The following is a 21,068-nucleotide window of genomic DNA, read 5'->3' as shown; positions in this document are numbered from 1 at the left end:
AAAATTGGTTCTGTTTTACCTCAAACCAGGACACTTTCCTTTTAGTATCCTATGCTTATACATTTCTTAACTGGATACTGGACACAGGAGCAGGAAGAGGCAGAGCAAGAGAAAGGGATATGCTTCCTGTATTGCCCATATGGAACTAATGCTGCAGTCAGCAGGCCTCTGCTGGGCAATGCAAAGACAGAACCCAAGCAATTTCCAATTAGAGCACTCATATGATGAGGAGTTCAAATAATTAATTTAAGAAAGCAGCACAAACTTAGTACTTAATAAATTATCACCTTGAGACAACTTACTGGTTTTATTTTTGTTTCAGAGCGTAAACAGCGGATCATAGCATTGACATTTGTGATACAGGTTTTCCAGTCTTTTCCATGCTCGCTCAAATCATAGTTTGGAAAGTTAGTTGCAAGAAATTCTGCATATAAAACATAGAAAAGTTTTTAAGCTTTGTGACAAAATGCAGTGTTCAAAAGTATTCTTATTTAGAAAGAAAGAGAGAAAGCCAAGAAATATTTCACATTTACTGTTCCATTTAGAAGCTTTATATTTTCAGCTTTAATTAATTAAAACTCAGGTTTTGAAGCTGAGCAGTACTATGAATTTAAGACGCACAGTGATACTTTTTTGAGGTGTTGTGAATAATGCTTTTATTATTAAGCATTTCCTAGTACACTTAGGGCAAAGCTGCGATTTATCATGCCAACTTAAAAAAAAATAAATCCAACCAAAAAAACCCCCACAAGAACCAGAGACAGGGTAATGCTGCAACTACATCACATGGCTTAAACAATCTCCCACCCTTTAAATAGGAAGGAGATGCATAGTTTCAAACACATGTGCCATGGGATCGGTGTAAATGGCTTGACATCTTTAAGAAAACACCTTCCCTGTTTTGACCATTTCTCAAGCAAACAAGTGAAGTGAACTTAAGAGAAAGAGTATTTAAAAATCACCAGTTAATATTTGTCCCAAGTGTACCATGGCCATAAAAAAAAACCCAAACAAAAACTGAAACAAACAAAAAAACCCACAAAACCCATTTCACACACAAACATGAAATAAATTATAATGAAAAACTTAGAAACGGTCAGCATGACTGACAAACATGAACAACACAAAACTAGGAGAAAATCAGAATTGTTTTATCCACATTGAAGAAAAACTAGCATTGAGAATTACAAAGCAGGAATTTCAAAACCAAAAGATAGAGCTGAGTGGAGCACATCCACTACTGCATTGATCAGTTCACCAGCTGCTAGACAACGATTAGCAGAAACATACAGAAAAGGGCTCCTTGCAAGTCAGAAACTTCGTTCAGTATTAAAGAAGCAAATCTGAACATTTTGAAAAACAGCATACCTCTTATTGCAGCAATTTTGTTTGGATCCAATGTTCTGCGCCCTCGTGCGCTCACTCCCATAATGCTGCACAATAACGTTTCCTTGGGGAACAAGACACGAACTAAGTAGCGTGCTGCGTACTTTGGCTTAGTCTTTTGCCGAGCTTTCATCAAATAGTTTCCAAGAACTTTTACATTTCTCACTGGGTCACCGACAAACTCTTTTGCAAAACAAAAACATTTAAAGAAAAAGAGTTAAAAAAACCCAAGCAAGTTGTTAAAAAAAAAAAAAGAACACTTTTTCAAACTCTCTCATAACCACTGTGGTACTCTTGTTATATGTTCTCTACTAAAGTTAGTTCTATGTATTACTTATCCTTGATCTTACAAAAGCAGCTTTGAATTGAAATGGTAACAGAAATATCTTTTTGAGTCGTATTAACCACCAATATAACTAACTGAAATAACAACACCCAAGAAAATACATTAGACACATGAGAGTCCAAAATTTTACGCATGTGCAGATGCCATGTATGTTTTCAAGACAATGACCCATGAAGAATGGCATATCAATACATAGTAGTGCTAAACCATACACTGTTTACAAATTTTCAGATAGTTATCCTGGTATTTCACCTACTATTCGTGCAGCTCTTGAGCAGTATGAATTTATTTTTCAGGCCAAAAGCAACCAAAAACTTCTAGCTCAGTCTTCCAAGTAACTCAGGGCGCTTATACTTCAGAAAGAAATGCCTGAGTTTTTAAAACATGGTGCTATTTTATACATGCTTGTTTATTATAATGCAATGATCTATGGAATTCTTTATTTTTGGTGGAAATAAGTATTTTGAAAGAAACCAAACACTGCAGGATCTGAGGATAGAAAGGACCCTCCACAAGAAGAAAACAGCTATTTCAGTATTTTGAAAGAAACCAAACACTGCAGGATGTGAGGATAGAAAGGATTTTTCACCGATAAAATCCTCCACAAGAAGAAAACAGCTATTTCCTTCACACAAAAAAGTTATTTTCTTAAATGCAAAACGTATACAGGCATATATCTCAGCTTTACTGCCAATCTCTTTTTAAACACATGCATAGCGTGCACACATTACTTACGACATATAACCTATTTGTAACCTGTGTATATCAAGAGTATGAAGAGAGAAAAAGAGGGCCTAGCCTTAAAAGAACCCAAAGCACGTACTGTAAATCAAAGTCTTGTGGCAGTCTATACAACTGTATATACACTGCAGAGATTTTTAAGTGATCATATTAAACATTCTTGTGACCTTTATTTCAAGAGTTTTAAACACTATTCCGTTATAGAAATGCTTGTAAGGCAGCCAGTCCTGCTCCTTTACTTTTAGCAAATAATGATTAAGAGATTTCTTTAGGCACATTTCTTTATACCAACAGCAGTTTTTTAGTCTTCGCTTCTGAGTATTTATTACAAAGGAACTCACCAAAGCTAGGATTGATGGAGACTGAAGAAGATGGTAGCTCTTTACTGATGTTCACACTCCCAGATGCATTTCTGTAGTTAATGGCTACAGCATTATTTCCCAAACTGGTTTCAGATGGTGCTGGCATTGATGATGATGCCACCGGTGAAGATGCAATATTGCAAGTACTTTCCACAACATCAGCTACAAGATCTGATTGTGGAGAAAGGTCAGGCATCCTGTTATTTGCTGTGTATGATGAATGCAATGAATGCGTAGAAACTATAGTGGGGAGTGGTGGGCTCTGCCTGTGAACAGGCTGCTGTGATTCAAGCTGAAGGCTCTGCTGAACATGTTTTATTGTGGAATTGACCTGAACATGGCCGTTTTGTAAAGCAACCCTTATGACTGGGCTATGCCTTTCCAGGCCTGGTGAAGAGAGATGAAGACTTGATTCCTTTTCCATGGATCTTTGTAGCCTTGTTTTGCCTTGGGGCAAATGACTGGAACTTCTGTATGTAAATCCAACTGGTTTCTGCAAATGTGATTCAGAAAACAATTAAAAGGTTAAATTAGACATATCTGGTTATTTTTTCCTGTTGCAAACCAGGAAGACTAGATCTTAGTAATTATGCTATTGGCAACGGACTCTTCATTGAAGTAATCATTGTCATAAAGCCAGTGCTATTACTTTTTTGCCTTCCCTCTACTTCTTTATTCTCACTTGTAGTTCCAACACTAGAAGCTTATCTCATCAGCTTCAATATTTCTCAAGTTTTTCCACCTGGGGTGCTGGCAAAATTACTTTCTAAGAAAGCCAGAGATATATAATGAGAAAGGCAGCTTTGTAAAGGCTCTTTTAAAAAGCTCTATTAAAAAAATAGGCAAAATAAAATTTAAAGTTTGTCAGCCATTGACCTAGTCTGCTGAATTTTCAAGGGATTTCGCCTGTCTGCGTCTTCACTCTTTACTTGCTAACTGAAAACATTAAACATTCAGATCTCATTTACAATGGAAGATTCCAAAGAGACTAAGGCAGACAGAGATGGGCTATGCTTTCCATCATTTGGAGAACTTGTATTATGAAATATATGCACCCCAAAGCATGCATTCTAGTTCAACATATAGAAGTCACTGAGCAGGAGCTACCAAATGTAGCTGACACTCATGGGTTTGCTTGGTTTTCTTTTTATCTTTTGTCGATTTTTTTTGTTCTGTTTAAAAAAATCTGATTATATTTTACCCTTATAATCTTTAAAAAAATCTACAACCTGAAGAAAGGTTTATGTGTCTGAAAGTTTGTCCATTTCTGTGGCTACTGGAGTTGAGCTAATAAAAGAAATCGTACTGTTACAACCAACCTTTCCTTATTTATACCTTAGCGCATCACAGATATAACAATGATACAGCTATAAAAAAACCTACAGCATTCCTGATGGTTTTAACATAAAGTTCTAGCAGAACCTAAGAAAATGGTTGCGAGGTTGCATTTGCTGGCTTCCCCCTTACACCTCATGGTGAGATAAAAGCCTTCTTCAAAATAAACCCAAACTAGGCAGGTCACTTTTAATCTGAACATTAAAGCTGCTGCCATCCCACATGATCAGAGGGAGGGTAAGAGCAGAGGGTCAGAGAGTCCAAGCACAGCTGACAAGACCAGTTTATTCCCTGAATCTCGTATTTTTGGATGTACGGACAGTGTGAGTTTGGAGATGTCAATGAAAATATTCCCAAATAAAACCTAGAATCCTATTGATAACTGACATGAATTTTTACCCACCCTTAAAACAAATGGCCCTACTGATGTCTTGACATCTTCTGACAGCAGGATCACCTTTGCCACATTAAAAGCTTTGCAGTATCATTCACAAAGAAAGGTCATTATGGATTTTATGACCTTCTTCAAAAATCGTCTGTTATGTTTTCCTTTTAAAGAGCATTGTTACAAGTACTAATATTCTCTCTCCTTTGTCAATACTGGATTGACCATATGGGAACAAAATGTGTACTGAATATCAAGCCGCCTTTAAAATTTTGAAAAAAAAGCTTTTTATTAAAAAAAGTACAATTCTATACCGTAATGGATACAGCAACACAGTGTTGAGATCTAAAAATCAGTTAGCCAATTGAACAATTCTATGTGAATTATGCCTGAACTCTCTTCTAACTGCAGAAACCAATGGTCAGTAACAACACAGGAGACCAAAGCTGGCATATAATAAGAAACCTAGAATAATTTAACTGCAATGGATTTTAAGTATACTACTTTTCTACTAGTTTTAATCTTAGTGAAAGGAGAAAATTTTATTTTTTCTTTTTAAATCAGCATTAGAGGAAGTGTGAGAATTAAAGGAAAAATTAGTATCTTGGGTCTTTAATACTCACAGGTTTGAGAAACAGTGGCTTTAGACGAGTATGCTGCATTTCTGAGACCTTCCGATGAAGCAGGTCAAATTTTTTATCCAATTTCTGAATGGCATCATACATGGCCTGAGAACAAATATGAGAGTGAAAATAGTATTATTTCACAAGAACCCAATTTAAATCTGGAGAAATCAAGAAAGTTCAATTAAGGGCAAAATTCGCTCCCTAAAACTGGGTAAGATCTGTAGATACTATATACATTCTGGAAGCATATTAAAGATCAGCTGAGATTCGAAACACAAATAACAGAGGCAAATATCACAGTAAAAGAATTCTCAGAGAAGCTTATTCCTGTGACTGTAATGTGGCTGGCATTTAAAGGTTGTTCTTCCTGCTTGCAGCAGATGTTTTATTTTTACCTATTTAGTATGCTTTGTTTTACATTGGAAAGCTACTGACAAGCTCTCAGGTAAGTTAGGTATTATGATATGCTATTTTAAGTCATAATAGGTTTTCAAGTACACAGGTAAAAGGCTCATAGGCAGCCACCAAAATATTGATTTCTGTATCACCAAAGGGAAATATGTTTAGAAAAATACTATCTGTAAAGTAGAAGTCCCAACGGGAATTGAACATGGCTAGGGATGCCAAAGACAACAAAAGGGCTTCTGCAACTACATAGGTGAGAAAAGGAAGGCTATGGAAAATGTGGGTCCACTGCTGAATGAGACGGGGGACCTCGTGACACAGGACATGGTAAAGGCTGAGGGATTCAATGCCATCTTTGTCTCAGCCTTTACTAGCAAGATGAGCCTTCAGGAATCCCAGGTCCCACAGGCCAGGGGGAAAGGCTGAAGCAAGGAAGACACACTGGCTGGAAGAGAATCTGGTCAGGGAACACTTAAGCAAACTGGATGCGCACTAAACCCAAGGGGCCTGATGGGATGTACCCTCGAGTGCTGAGGGAGCTGGCTGACATCATTGTGATACCACTCCTGATCACCTTTGGTTGATCATGGTGAACGGGAGAAGTGCCCCAAGACTAGATGAAAGAAGATGTCACTCCTGTCTTGAAGAAGGACAAGGAAGAGGACCCAGGGAACTACAGGCCAGTCAGCCTCACCTCCATCCCTGGGAAGAAAACCATTTCCAGGCACACAAATGACAAGAATACCACCAGGAGCAGTCACAGCATGGCTTCACCAAGGGGAGGTCATGGTTGACCAACTTGATAAACTTCTGCGATAAAATGACTGGCCTGATTGGTGAAAATAGAACAATGGATATTGTCTACCTGGATTTACGGAAGGCCTTTGACATTGTCTCCCATAAGATCCTCACAGAGAAGCTGCTGGTGTACAGGTTGGATGAGCAGACAGTGAGGTGGATTGAGACTAGTCGAATGGCCAGGCCCCGAGAGTGGTGATCATCAGCAAGAAGCCTAGATGAAGGCCAGTAAACAGTAGAGTACCCCAGGGATCAATACTGGGTCCAATCCTGTTTTACATCTTCATTAATGATCTGAATTTTGGAGGACTGCGTACCCTTAGCAAATCTGCAGATGACACCAGACCAGCAAGGGTCATGATGTGATCCAGACAGATGTCAACAGGCAGGAGAAATGGGCCAACAGGAACCTCTTGAAGTTCATCAAGAAGTGCAAAGTTCTGCACCTGAGGAAGAACAATCCCAGGCACCAGTACATGGTGGGGGCCACCTAGTTTGAAAGCAGCTTGGTAGAAAAGGACCTGGGATCTCCTGGTGGTTACTAAGTTGAGTATGAACCAGCAATGTGCCCTTGCTGCAAAGTTGGCTAATGCTACCCTGGGCTTAATTAGGCAAAGTATTGCCAGCGGGTCAAGGGAGGTTATCCCTCCTCTCAGCACTGGTATGGCTGCACCTGGAGTGCTGGATCCAGTTCTGGGCTCCCCAGCACAGCAGAGACATGGACATATAAGAGAGAGTCCAGCAAAGCGCCATGAAGGTGATGAAGGGACAGGAGCATCTCTCCTATAAGGAAAGGCTGGAAGCTGGGATTGTTCAGTCTGGACAAGAGAAAACTCAGTGGTGATTCTCATCAATGCACGCAAATATCTGAAGGGAGGATGTAAAGAGGACAGAACCACGCTCTTTTCAGAGGTGCCCAGAGGCTGGACCAGAGGTAGTGGGAACAAACTGAAACCAAGGAGGTTCCCTCTGAACATCAGAAACAGTTTTTTACCATGACAGTAACTGAGCACTGGCACAGGTTACCCAGGGAGGCTGTGGAGACTCCCTTCTTAGAGATATTCAAAAGCCATCAGGACATGATCCTGGGCTCTACGTGGCCCTGCTTCAGTACGGGGGTTGGACAAGATGACCGCCAGAGGTCCCTTCCAACCTCAACCATCCTGGGATTCTGTGAAAATGAGATGTAAATGAGGTATAGAGAAATCAACTCAGCCATGCCTTTCAGAACAAATATGGCATTGAAATCAATTGCATCCACATTTTAATAATCACAGAATGAAAGATAAAGAATTTGAAAAAATCTACTTCTTTTATTGAGAGTGTCTGACCTTAAGTCAATTCCCATGGTCAAGATTTCTTTCAGATGTCAAAAATTTGTGTTGCCTTACTAAAGCAATCAGGTACAAACTTTTTTAAAGTATCATTGTAAAGGCCCAATTTTTCAGACATGAATGACTTAAGTCAAAGCATTCAAAGTCCATCAGTTATTACTGCTTATTACTGTGCAATATAGAAATTTCATTCTTCAGTGTTTCCAGGATTTACCAACTCAAACATGATGCTTACACAGTAATTCAGACATACACTTTGTGTAAAAAGGAATTAGATAACAGAATGTTAATCTGGTATTGAAAGGACACTGACAACTTGAAAATACGTATCAGGCACCTGTCATCAGCTATTACTGCAAAAAAACACACAAAGACATTATAAGTATACAAGTTACAAAGAGGAAATGTGTCTTCCACTAACTACAGCAATTTCTTTTGTTGATCTACAGCATAACTAGGCAGAGAAAAAAAATTTGCTAGATGGATTTGTAGTAGACGAAAATAATTTGAAATTCTATCAAGTTGGATTTCACTATTTTAAAAAAATTAAATATCCTTAGACAGAAGAATCTATAAATCTTCCCAAATTTAGAAATACCTCAAGGAAGCACTAAAAGACCTTAAATCAGCATGGACAGTACATGCTGTACAGGTATTAATGCCTTACAAGGCATTAATACCTGGCTACAAACCACCCACAAATTATCCTCCCTAAACCATGGCCTGAATGTCTTTCACTCTATAGGATACTGTCACTCCAGAGTCACATAAGGGCTCACCTGGTTAAATATGGGATACTTTTCATTTTCAGTGCAGTGATTTTCCGTATTGTCAGCTACTGCAACACTACCAGAATTTTGGCACACTTTTGGCAGGCTTTGTGTACTTTCAAAAGTTCTGTGTGTATGACAGTCAGATCTTTCCCATAACTGTGAAGCCCCTCCCAGTAAATCACTAGACTTTACATTTTATATTAAAGCTTAATATTTGAAAAGTATTCTTGCCAGCAATGGTGTGAAAAGTTCAGAGAATATGAAAAAGGACATTATTTTTGCATTGAAAATATTGAAGTGAGCAACTAACAAATGAACAACTGGAAAGGATGAAGTCATAGGTTATCAAACATAGAACACATATCTCTTGAAACTAAAACTGTTTAAATGCCATTTAAAGATAAAGAAAAAAAAATACCTGGCAATAACTGAGGACCTCCGCAAGAGTTTTCTGCTGATCTCCAGTGTAGGAGGCTTCAGTGTAGGAAGCTTCAGACACAATACTCCCCTTTTTCATTAAAATAATAGAGAAAGATACATAAACAGTCTTAGGATATCACATTAAGACAATAAATCCCAACTTCAAAACGTCACATTATTTTAATCTACCCCAAAACATGCATCCCCAAAGCAGCTTTCCAAAGTCAGTCAAACAAAAGAAAACTAACTTACACATTCATAGTCTGGTTCATACTCGTAAATGACACCATCACTATCTTCATATTCTCCTTCCCTGATTCTCATCTGGGAAATAACAAAGAATTTTCAATGTTCTGAATAATAAAGAATTGAAAATATAAACTACAGAGACAAGCTACTACGAATCCAATTTAGACACTTTCAGTTGTAGTTATATTCCCTTGCCTGGCTACAAAAGAGCCCAAGAAAGTGAAACTTAACACAGTCATCTCATTGATATGCCTGTGGTTATATGAATACTCATCTCACGTTTGTTTTAAGAGTATTATATAATAATATGTATTTTTATTTGGTAATTCTAAGACCAGAACTTTCTCATGTAAATATATGTATATTACATATATAACATATCTAAGCCTGTAACCAGGCTTATACAATTGAGACTCCATGTAGATTTGTACAGTAATTTAAAAAAAAAATCAATTTAAGAAAAAAAAAGTGTATTTATTTCAATGGCTATAACTGCATGCAGAAAAATACCTAAAAGGCATAACTTTCTTATTGCTTGAAAAGTGCTTTTAGACAGCAATCAACAGTGCCACCACATGGACAATTCTAACATTTTTCTTTTACTGGATGGGAGCACTGCCTGTCCACCATACATCGCAGATTTAATGAGTCTTGTCTTGTGTTAGGTTTTTTTGTTAGTTGTTGTTTTGATTTTTAATTAAGTCATCTTTAACCATGTCTTGTTTTAAAAAAGCAATGTTGGCGGTGTGGGGGATGTTGGGTTTGTTTGTTTTACAACAGGCAGAATTAAAGAGTGGAACTGCTTTTATAGCATTTAAGACACCCCAATTGCTGAAATTTAAGAATTAAATACGGTGATGTGAACCAAGTTTTAGACTGCCTGAAGTTAAAATCATACGTAGTCTGTCTTTGCACAGAATTTGTTCAAGGAGGCAAATCCTTATGCAACGTTAAGTTTCAATTCTTATTATCCTAAACTGCACAAAGAGATTTTTACTGAAGAAATACGAGCATCTACATGGGAAATTAGTAGACGTTACTCTCCGCTGTACACTAGCTGTTGTCATACACATGGACAGCAACCAGCACAACAAGGTCTTAGTCCTGCTAGAAGCTTCCACGCACTACACAGATATCCTACCCACACTTCTTCACTGGCATGTCATCAAGTGAGCATACAAAAGTGAAGGAAAAATGACATTCCCAATAACATTGAAACTGGCCTCAAAACAAAGAGGTACTGTTTGGCAAAACATACCACATTCTGTCCCACTAGAGTAGGGGCAAGACGTTTTCTTTTATTATGTGAAAATGCAAAATCCATTTTTTCAGGGCTATGACCATTTCCTCTCTGCATACTTGCAGAATGGCTCATTTGTGATGCCACTTTGTCAGCTAGCACTGATAAGCCTTCGTTTCCTGGAAAAGTGGAGAGAAAGCAAAGCATATCAGCAGGTTCCCCATTGCATTAAACATTTAACTACAAAAAACATGCAGTCACCTTTTTTCTTTTTTTTTTTTACTTTCAAATTGCTTGGTTATTTGAAATTTGTTTACTAGCATATTATTAAACACTTATTAATCCAATTTATTTAGATTTGAAATTATAAACTCTATTTAATATTATTTCTTCCAAACTCTCTCCAGCCTCCATTTCATTTGTCCTGCTTTTCACTGTTTATTCTCTGTTTTCATTTCCATGTCTGAGTATACAAAGTCACAGAATTCAAAACTCCCACAAAACCAGTTAACTGAAACTCAGGCAATACATGCACAGTGTAAAACACAGTTCCCATTAATCTAATCCATAGTTGTCCCTTCCCTACACTTACAGAGTCCCCCTCAGTTTTGCCACTGTACAACAAAAAAGACCTGCTCCAGGTATCTCATCTGTTCAGACTGTGTAGGTCAGGGGCTACCAAGCACAAACAATCCACAAGTGGTACACTAAGTGCCTCCATCTCTTCCCACATGGGCCTGGCACACAGTTAAAAAGCCATTGCTACTGCTTATCACTGCCCCATCCTAATTCTTCTGAGGCCTACAGGATTAGCTTTTGAAGAATATTAAAGGATTTTCACAGTTAAGAGAGAAGGCATATCTCGACTGCCTAATCTGCCTGTCCATCCTTTACAGGTTTCTACCTCAAACTTTCAGGACAAGGCTAGGGTAGCCCTTCTAAAAATAAAAAAAAACACCCTTAAGAAAGGAAGAAGAAGAAAAAAACCCCAAACCCATAAACACCTATTTCCACTTGAGATCTATATATTTTAGCTATAGACGGGCCAAGCGCTATATAGGTAACAAAATCCAGATTTGAAAAGATATTTTCACTGAATTTGACTGAATTTTTAGAGTTGGAAGGGACCATAGAGATCATCTAGTCCAACTCCCCTGCTAAAGCAGGACCACCCAGAGCTTGTCAGAGCATGTTACTCAGGACTGCATCCAGGCGGGTCTTGAAAATCTCCAAAGAAGGGGACTCCACAACCTCCCTGGGCAGCCTGTTCCAGGGCTCCGTCACCCTCACCGTGAAAAAGTTCTTCCTCATATTCAAGTGGAACCCTTTATGTCCCAACTTGTGCCCATTGCCCCTTGTCCTCTCACTGGGAACTACTGAAAAGAGTCGGGTTCCCTCCTCCCTCAGCCCGCCCTTGAGATACTTGTAGGCATTAACTCCCCTCAGCCTTCTCTTCTCCAGACTAAAGAGTCCCAGCTCTTTCAGCCTCTCCTCATAAGGGAGATGCTCCAGTCCTTGAATCATCTTTGTTGCCCTTCGCTGGACTCTTTCCAGTAGTTCCCTGTCCCTCTTGAACTGGGGAGCCCAGAACTGGACACAGTATTCCAGTTGTGGCCTCACCAGTGCAGAGTAGAGAGGGAGAACGACCTCCCTCGACCTGCTGGCCACACTCTTTCCTACGCAGCCCAGGATTCACTCGCTGAGGATACTTGACCAAGCAAACTTGACCTCGTCCAGGTCATTGATGAATATATTGAACAGCACCGGACCAAGTATTGACCCCTGGGGGACACCACTGGTTACAGGCTTCCAGCTTGAACCTGCTCCATTAATCATTACCCTTTGGGTCCTGTCGCATAGCCAGTTCTCAATCCACCTCTTCCAGCCCACACTTCCTCAGTTTCCCAATGAGGATGTTATAGGAGACAGTGTCAAAAGCCTTGCTGAAGTCAAGGTAGATGACATCTGCTGCCCTCCCCTCATCCAACCAACCAGTTATAACGTCATAGAAGGCTATCAGATTGGTCATACATGATTTACCCTTGGTAAACCCATGTTGTCCACTTCCAATAACCCCCCGTTCTTCAACTTGTTTGGAGATGACATCTAGAATGAGTCTCTCCATTATCTTCCCAGGGACAGAGGTGAGACTAACTGGTCTGTAGTTACCAGGATCCTCCTTCTTGCCCTTTTTGAAGACTGGAGTGGCCTTCCTCCAGTCCTCAGGCACCTCTCCTGTTCTCCATGACTTTTCAAAGACGATAGAGAGCGGCCCAGCGATAACTTCTGCCAGCTCTCTCAGTACTCGCGGGTGCATCCCATCAGGGCCCATAGACTTATGAATGTCCAGTTTTGTCATATGGTCCCACATTTTTCTTCACGGGGGCTTTGGGGCGTTTGGTTGCCAGTCCCTTTTTTGAGCCTGAGCGGTCCATTCCCTCTCAAACCCTCCCTCTCTGTCTTGCGCACAAGCCCCGCTCCGCCCCCTCACTCCGCTGCCTCTCTCCAACACCTGAGGGCCGCTTCCCTCGCACTGTGCGCACGTGCGCCTGCGCGCTCAAATACCCGGCACGCGCTCGGAGCCTGTTGCACCTACGGCCGCTTTTAAATTTGGCGCGGCTCGCCCGGCCCCGCCCCCAGCTGCGTCAGCCTCTCGGCTCCCTCGCGAGATTCCCGAATGGGTTCGGGTCTCCCCGCTCTCCCTTCGGCTTCCCGTCTCCGGGAAACCCCCTCTCCGCCTCAGTCCAGATCAAGTGTAAAGCCGCAGCACTCACCGCTGCTGCTGTCCGCGTGGTCTTAAAAGGCTTAAAGCAGATATAAAGAAGATATTAAAAGACTCTAAGCAGCTAAACAGGACCGTGGAGGATTTCCAAGAACTAAGGAGGAAAACTTAGCTGGCATGAAAAGGCAACACCAATTCTCCACCATACCATCTGCTGTGAAGGTGCTTTTTGGAGCTTAGGCCAAGCTGAAGAGGTATGGTGAGGAAGGTTTGGGGATACCTTCAGTTACTTCCTCTCAAGTAAAAAGGGCTGCATGAGAAGAGCTACAAGGGTACTTCTTACTACTTTTGCAAAATAATGGAACTAATTTCAGGCCTCAACTGGAAAGTAGAGCTAGTGTATCAGAAATTAAGGAAGAAAGAACTAATCCAATGGGACAGGGACGAGCAAAGAGAAATAATAAAAAGCAAAGACAACCACTTTTTGCACTAAAAGAGGAAGGGCAAGAGGCAGGACAGAAAAGTAGTAATATGTTCAGCTTCATAAGCTAGAAAAAAAATTTCTTTGCATTAAGAGCACAGACAAATGCCCTTCCAGAGAAGGGCAACGAAGCTGGTGAGGGGTCTGGAGAGTAAGTCTTATGAGGAGAGGCTGAGGGAGCTGGGGTTGTTCAGTCTGGGGAAGAGAAGGCTGAGGGGAGACCTTATCACTCTCTACAACTACCTGAAAGGAGGTTGTAGAGAGGTGGGGGTCGGTCTCTTCTTCCAAGTTACAGATGATAGGACAAGGGGTAATGGGTTCAAGTTGCACCAGGGTAGGTTTAGACTGGACATCAGGAAACAATTCTTCACAGAGAGAGTGGTCGGGCATTGGAATAGGCTGCCCAGGGAGGTGGTTGAGTCACCATCCCTGGCTGTGTTTAAGAACCGTTTAGATGTGGTGTTGGGGGATATGGTGTAGGGGAGTACTTTAGAGTAGGGTGGATGGCTGGACTTGATGATCCCGAGGGTCTCTTCCAGCCTAGATAATTCTGTGATTCTGTGAAATGTTGTAGCAGAGCTGACAGATGCTAGCTAGGCAAGATCTGTGGTAGATTTTGATTAGCATAGTAAAGATAATTTTGAAATCACAATCAATAACAGAGTAATAAAAATACATACACAATTGCTTAATATTTGTTCTCTTAGGTGAAGATTAAAACCTACTTACTCTCCCACCCAGCTCCAGAGTTTGCTTCCTTTGCCTGATCACCTTATCCCTCTGTCCCCACCATGCTTGGTCCGTCTGGCCAGCACTCATCTCCTAGTGCTAAGCACCCCCAGAACTGAGAGCTTGGGACAGGGCAGCACTCTGTGGGATGAACGCCAGGACAGGCAAAGGACATGTTGAAAGTAGGAGTGCAGGGCAGCAGGATTAACACAATGGCACGAGTTAGTCCCTCAAACTTCAGTTAGTCCCAAACTTCACAAGTTAGTCAAAAGAATGACACTTCATGTGGAGGAACATTAGGTCCCTGGTTTAATCACATTTTAAACATATTATGCTTGTGTTAAACTAAGCATCTTTGTGATTAGCTTTCCAAATTTAGATTTAAGGACAAATACGATGACCTAAAAAAAAAAAAAAAGTGCCAGCAAAAGTGATACTGAGCTTGTGGGCATAAATGGATAAGTGAAAAGCATAACAGAAGTGTTCTGCAGCAGGCGGGGAGAAATAAAGACCTAGATCTGTATCTTACTGATGTTGAGCTTCCTCTGCCAGCTAAGTATCCGTAGGCAAGAAGATATAAGATGAAAGTAAAAGAAACTAGTTTGGACAGACAGAACCAGATTTGAAGAACAGGCACTGCCCTCCAAGAGACTAGCCTAGTATGGTGGTTGAATAAAAACAACCAGAGAGAATTTTATTTCAAATAGTTAAGTTCAACAGTTACATTCAACATAAACTTCAGTCATGTTTTGGTCATACATCTCACCATTCTCAATTCTAACTAGACAATACCTAATGCTAAAAATCTACAAGAGAAGCTGTAAGCCCCAAAGATGACGAAGCCATCTTTTACCTTTTAAAAAACCATCAGACGCACTCATCCTGATTCTTGTGTTGATAATGAAATATTTACTTATGTCCTGAAACCAAGGTCAGCAACTGTCTATGATACTTTCTTCAGCAGGAAGTTTTATTTATTTATTTTTTAAAAACAGACAAAACCCAAAGTAAACCGTACAAACCATTCTCCTCCCCAAATATGTTTTTAGACATAAACATAAAAAAAATATATTACAGTATACCAAAGAGATTAAAGGTTCTCAGAAGCACCTAACAACACTAGGAAACTTGACTCTGCTGAAGAGAAATATTGATGAAATTCTCTATAAAGTCAACTGGTCAAATAAAAATAAAACTAGCAAATGTCATCACTTAGTTGCAATCATTTTCCTTACTAGCTTGGTAACACTGCTACTAGACTTATTAAATGCTCGTAACAGCTGCGATTAATTTTTGTCTGGGCCAGTGGAGAATTAGGTAAGATTTCTGATAGACTTTGATCTTGCACATTAAAATAAATACAGTGAATTAAAGACAATCACCAAAGGCTACTTACAGCTAATAATTTATCACCTTAAACAACCATCTTGCTATCATTGCACATCAGTATCCACAGTGCTTCACTAAATTGTACTGGACAGTTTAACTAAAACCCTCATTTTTCAGGTTAGGTTCTTTCATGACATTTATTTTCCAAATTGCTTGCTAAATCATTCCTAGGTATACTTACTTTATAAAGTAAGTTAAAAACTGTCTTCTTCATACATAATATTTCAGTGGGTTCACAATAAAGACCTCTAAAGTAATAACTAAAAAGATCCCTCTTTTTAAATGCATTGCCAAGCAATTTCTATAAAGTAGCTTTCTAATAAGGTATGTTTTACAGATATGGGTAATACAGAAAGCATTCAAGATACCAGCACTGAACATACAGCATTAAAGCTGGTCATAAACTATTAGATCACAATAAAAATGAAAAGTAATTACCATAGGCAAGTTGAGCCACGTGGTGAACACTGTTTACTTCAGAGTTTTGTCCCATTGCCACGCAGCTTTGTGTGGACAGTCCGTTTTCTCCATGGTCAATCATCACTGCTTCATCATCATCCTCAACATTCACAGATACATAATCTATTAACATATGCAGAAAGACATAAGAATAGACACCACTCTGCATGTCAGATGACAACTGTTGTGCTTGTATCACTTCTAGCATTATTTGAATGTACCACAGGCTAATTTAAAACCAGTTTCACTTTAGCATCTAAAAGCAAAGTCACTTTTAAACACAGACATTGAGGTTTTGATATGCACTAGAAGGGAAGCAGCTTACTATTTCTTAGTTGGTGGGATTCCTGAAACTATTCAGTACCCAGCTCTTCCTACAGTGTCCAGCTTCAACAGGAACAGATATAGGCCAGTAACAAGCACTTCTGAGAACTCCACTATTTACATTCAAGCATATGACAAGACATATTCATTTTGTTTTGAGATTTTACTTTCATAAATAAGAAATGCTTAATACACTTGAAACAAATCAGCCTACAAATCCTAACTGCATATTTGGTATTCAGATCAAACCAAGCATTGACTCTCAATGAGATGCTGTGCAGAAATACTGAATGACAAATGTCCAGTACCATTTTTTTTCCAATTAAACATACTACATCAAGGAAAACAAAGTCCTGATTTCAGAATAATTGATCTAGCTATTATAGCTAGATCTGGTGGTTTTGTGAGGGCAGGGGAGGAAGTGGAATTTATTTTTGACGAAACGAATTAATGGAAGGAATCATACCATGAACCACGAAAGGTAGGAAATAAAAGTTAAATTCAGCCAGCACACATGCATAATGACACACTAACAATATGAAAATAGGCCACATTTTCCACAGTATCTCTACCCTGTTCAGCACACAGGATGGACTGAGCTCCGGGAACAAATCAGGGCTGCATAAGTGTAACAGCGGTCTGGTTCTCACTCTTATACAAACAATTTACTCCAAATCCTGCTCTCTTCCTCCTGTCCCAATTTCTTAGGAGATCAAAAGGTGGGAAAGCAGCTGAACTCCACAGGTCATAAGGTTTTGTCTCTGGCCAGGACTCCCATCTAATCCAGAAGAAACAATACAGCAGGATTTGGATTTGGCTGTCATCACTTTAGGAAAGATTTCCTCAAATCGAGGGTCTGTGCAGAAACATCTATCAATTGCCATGCAGTCAATAGCTATGTCTATAGTAGTGAATGAAGCCAAAAAGCTAGTTAGGGTATAGCTGCCTCGCATAAAGGAGTTCAGCTGAGTGGACATCACCTAGGATATGCCACTTAGGCTGGAAGTCAGAGAACAGTTCTTGGCCAGTTTTAATTAGCTATATAGAAGTAAGCAACAAGACTAGTCATTAACTTAATTTAGGCACAGCTTTTAGAAAAACATTTCAATGATGTTCACTGACTGAAGTTCATTGCAGGTTACCATGAATTATTGGCATGCATTGAATTATTTAACTGCCTCACAGGCACAATTTTTTTTTTTTTTGTTGACAATCATCTACTATTCTACTATTCTATTACTTTGGGAGAGTTAACTAAGAGTCAGGAAAGGCGCATCTGCAACAAAGCAGGTGGGAACAGAATCCTCTCTGCCAATGTCCCCAACCAGTATGCCAGGTTACTGCATGGCCTGACAAATACCCTACTTACAGCTGGGCCTCTGCTGCCCTGCAGTCATCTTTCTACCACTAACTAGAGGAAGTGACACAAGTTGTACACTACCTGTGCAACCCTACAAGGTACTGCATTTACCCCTATATTCATGATCTCTACCACAAATCTCACGCCTCAGTGGCCCACAGGAAATAAGGCAGGCAAATACAGCCTGCCTGACCAGCGATTGTGTCACTCAAATCTACAGCAGACAGACAGAGCATGGGTACAGGAGGAGGGAAAATTCTGTGGAACCAGCACGTAGCAAAGACAGCAGCTCCATCTGGACTAGAGGAAGGCCAGCATGATTGGAAGTCAGGAGTGTTTCTGCAAAAGCATCTGAAAGCAAAGCTCAGTCTTCCATACCCTCCACCACCCTCCCTTAAATAAGTGTCAAAATCAGAATTTCAACAGCTCAGTGAAGCTGGGGCAGAAAGTGATCCCAAAGTCTGCAGCTACAGCAACTCACAGCTGGAGAATAAACGTAAACCAAACAGGAAAATACAGAAAGGGATAACACCTCACTTCCAAAAATGATCTAATTAATTACAAATCATTTCTACAATGATGTAGAAGCAATGCAGAAACAAGTATTAGTTTCTCAAAACTTTTAACCTCCGAGATGGTGGCCAGGACCCTCCTCATCCCCAGGCAGCACTAACTTGGACCACAATTGGATCCTGCTCTATTTACGGCCTGACACTTACGCTAACATGCACCAAAAAAATGAAATTAGCACAAGGAGAGCACTGTATCATGATGCCTTTCGGGGGTAGTATCATCCCATCCCAGCTTCAAGTTATGATTGCAATCCCATTACAGCCGTAATAGAGTTTTAAGCACATTTCTGCATGCTATGATAATCAACACTACTAACACAGAAATATAACCAGATCTGATGCATCAGCTGAAGTCTGAAGACAAGCTGACGCATGACTATTTTCTTTCCCCAAGTACGTTACTAATTAAATACACCACATAAGTCAGTGGGATAAGGAAGGAGTCGTACTGAGTCAGATGTTACCTGATGAATGCTCTTGCTTATTAAGGAAACAGAAATGTAGGTAACCACAAGGTATGGAATGGTAATGGGTGGCAGATGAGAAAGCTGAAAGCACTGATCCCGGCCTATCCTGGTCTGTACTACAGGATTCCTGGGGACTGCTAGCAAAATCACTAAATCAAAGTTTTCACAGAATCTAGTGGCTTTTCTTCATTTTCTAGTTCAGTTAAGACACATCTCTGTATTTCTGCAAACATAATCTCAGTACTCCCAGGTGAAACAGACACCCATGGAAGCTCCATGTAAGACAAATTAGATTTCATAAAGATGCTTAAATGGTGTGCTTAGAAAAAATTTGGTACCATCCACCTCATGTTGCATCCTTGAATTTAGCATACTTCTGATAATTTTGTCCTCAATCTAGATAGGTTGTTAAAGATCAGAGACACCAGAATACCCTACCAAAGATAAAATGCTTATCAACAGTCTCTGAACGCTGAAACAATAGTTAATTTAGCATGATGTAGTCAGAATTTGCATGACTGAAATTTGCAACAGATTAAGACAATGAGATCATGTATTGAGCAAATACAAACCGATTATGATGGTGAGAAGCAGAATAATGAAGCAAGATTTCCTGTGGTTTTAGGTCTCATATTTGGGTTACTGAGATGCTAATAAGATCAAAACTCAAGGTAAAACATGTCTCACAAACAGGTCTCTGATGTTTAATAAGATTTGAGCTCACAATGCACTTTTTGATGGAGGAATATTACTAATGGCATCTCTTTTCTATTGCCCTGGAATTTATAACAGTCAATATTTGTTAAGATTAGCGAGTTATAAACAAAGCCAGTCAGGAGATCAAAAAATTGAGGACAAAGGAGAGGGAACAGACACCAAACACATTAACCTGTACGTTTGTCTTAAGAGGAGTAAATCATGATTGTCATGCTCCCAGCCCTCCTACGTGTCAATCCTACCTCTTTACTTCATGCTGATACTTGTATAAATGCACAGGGATCTGGCCAAAGCCTAACCAAACCAAAACCAAAATTGTCTTTTAGCCAGAATAGCTCCCTGAACTGTGAAGTCACGCAAGGAAATCAGGCATCTGAGCAAGAGACAACTGGACCCTCTTGAGCAGGTAGAGCTCTGTGACAGCACCGACAAGCTAAGCCAGCTTAAACTGATGTGAGACCGTACAAACCTTACTCCTCGGAAGGGCAAGGCCAAGTATGTAACTGACAGAAATATACTCGCTTTGATCCCTAGTAAACGACACCCATATACATACCTCAAAGATGCAAGAGGCTGCACTATGCATTACATCTTTGAATGGAAAGATCTCCAGGTCAGGCACCCCACTTTAGGAGCATGACTCATCTCAGCTGGTACTTGGGTTTGTACCTCACTAAGGGCAGCACTCGGGGACCCACCAGGGCCAGGACACCGCTGTCCCACAGCATGCTTCCCCCAAGGTTTTCCCGCTGCTCTCACCCACCATTTGAAGACTAAAGAAAGCGAAAGCTTTCCTCGCCTCACACGACCGCCCTCCGGCCCCAGGCCGTGAGGTAACCCAGCTACGGCAAGGCCATACTACTTTCTTCTGAGCTGCGACTTCGCTGAGAGGGTCCTGCTGCCACCCCTCCACCCCCCCTCGGCACAGCCAGGCGCGGATGCCCCTCTGCCCTCGGCTCCGCCGCAGGGAAGGAGGGAAGGAGCGACTCTCCGGAGAAAACCCCAGGGCCGCGGGCAACCGGGGAGCCCGCCGAGGGCACGTACGCCCGGCCCCGAGAGCGGCCCCTCCCGCGGGGACCCTCAGCCCCCCCCGGTTCGGCGCCGCGCGCGGAAACCGTTAATACGGCCGGCCCCGCCGCCCCCCCCACCCGGCACAGCGCCTCCAACAGCCCGCGCGCCTCCCAAGCCCCCACCGCCACTGACGCGCCGGCGACGGGCAGTAGGGAAAGCCAATAGCGACGGTTCGCCGCGCCGGAACCGGCCAATAGCGTCCGGCGCGGTGGGCGTGGCCTGGCCGGCTCGTCAGCGAGCGTTGGGGCCGTTTGCGAACGATGAGGGAGCGTTCTCCGCGTTTGGCCTCCCCGTCAGCCCTCCCTCGGCGGGGCGGCGGCGGGCGGCAGCCTTACCCTCGGCGGACATGGCTTGGCTGGGGCGGCAGGGGGCTGGGG

General features: G+C 41.1%; 1 protein-coding gene across 2 annotated transcripts in view; it reads right to left on the bottom strand.

Annotated features, from left to right (window-relative positions):
* The window catches only part of BEND2 (BEN domain containing 2), a 31,856-nt gene extending 10,794 nt beyond the window's left edge, over nt 1-21,062 (bottom strand). Inside the window, exons 1-9 of one of the 2 annotated variants that reach the window (XM_014960138.1) lie at nt 21,027-21,062; nt 16,160-16,303; nt 10,419-10,579; nt 9,164-9,235; nt 8,910-8,999; nt 5,179-5,283; nt 2,815-3,328; nt 1,369-1,569; nt 303-424 (exon numbers count right to left, since the gene is read on the bottom strand). In XM_014960138.1, the coding sequence (XP_014815624.1) occupies nt 303-424; nt 1,369-1,569; nt 2,815-3,328; nt 5,179-5,283; nt 8,910-8,999; nt 9,164-9,235; nt 10,419-10,579; nt 16,160-16,303; nt 21,027-21,039 (1,422 nt within the window). In that variant the 5' untranslated portion in view covers nt 21,040-21,062. Of the gene's footprint in view, nt 1-302; nt 425-1,368; nt 1,570-2,814; nt 3,329-5,178; nt 5,284-8,909; nt 9,000-9,163; nt 9,236-10,418; nt 10,580-16,159; nt 16,304-20,176; nt 20,448-21,026 lie in introns of those variants that run through there. The other variant, XM_014960140.1, reaches the window with a different exon arrangement.
* Between the last annotated feature and the right edge of the window lie 6 nt (nt 21,063-21,068).

The sequence above is a fragment of the Calidris pugnax genome, unplaced genomic scaffold (assembly GCF_001431845.1).
Source record: "Calidris pugnax isolate Ruff unplaced genomic scaffold, ASM143184v1 scaffold188, whole genome shotgun sequence".
Taxonomy (NCBI): domain Eukaryota; kingdom Metazoa; phylum Chordata; class Aves; order Charadriiformes; family Scolopacidae; genus Calidris; species Calidris pugnax.
This window is presented reverse-complemented; position numbering and strand designations above follow the sequence as displayed.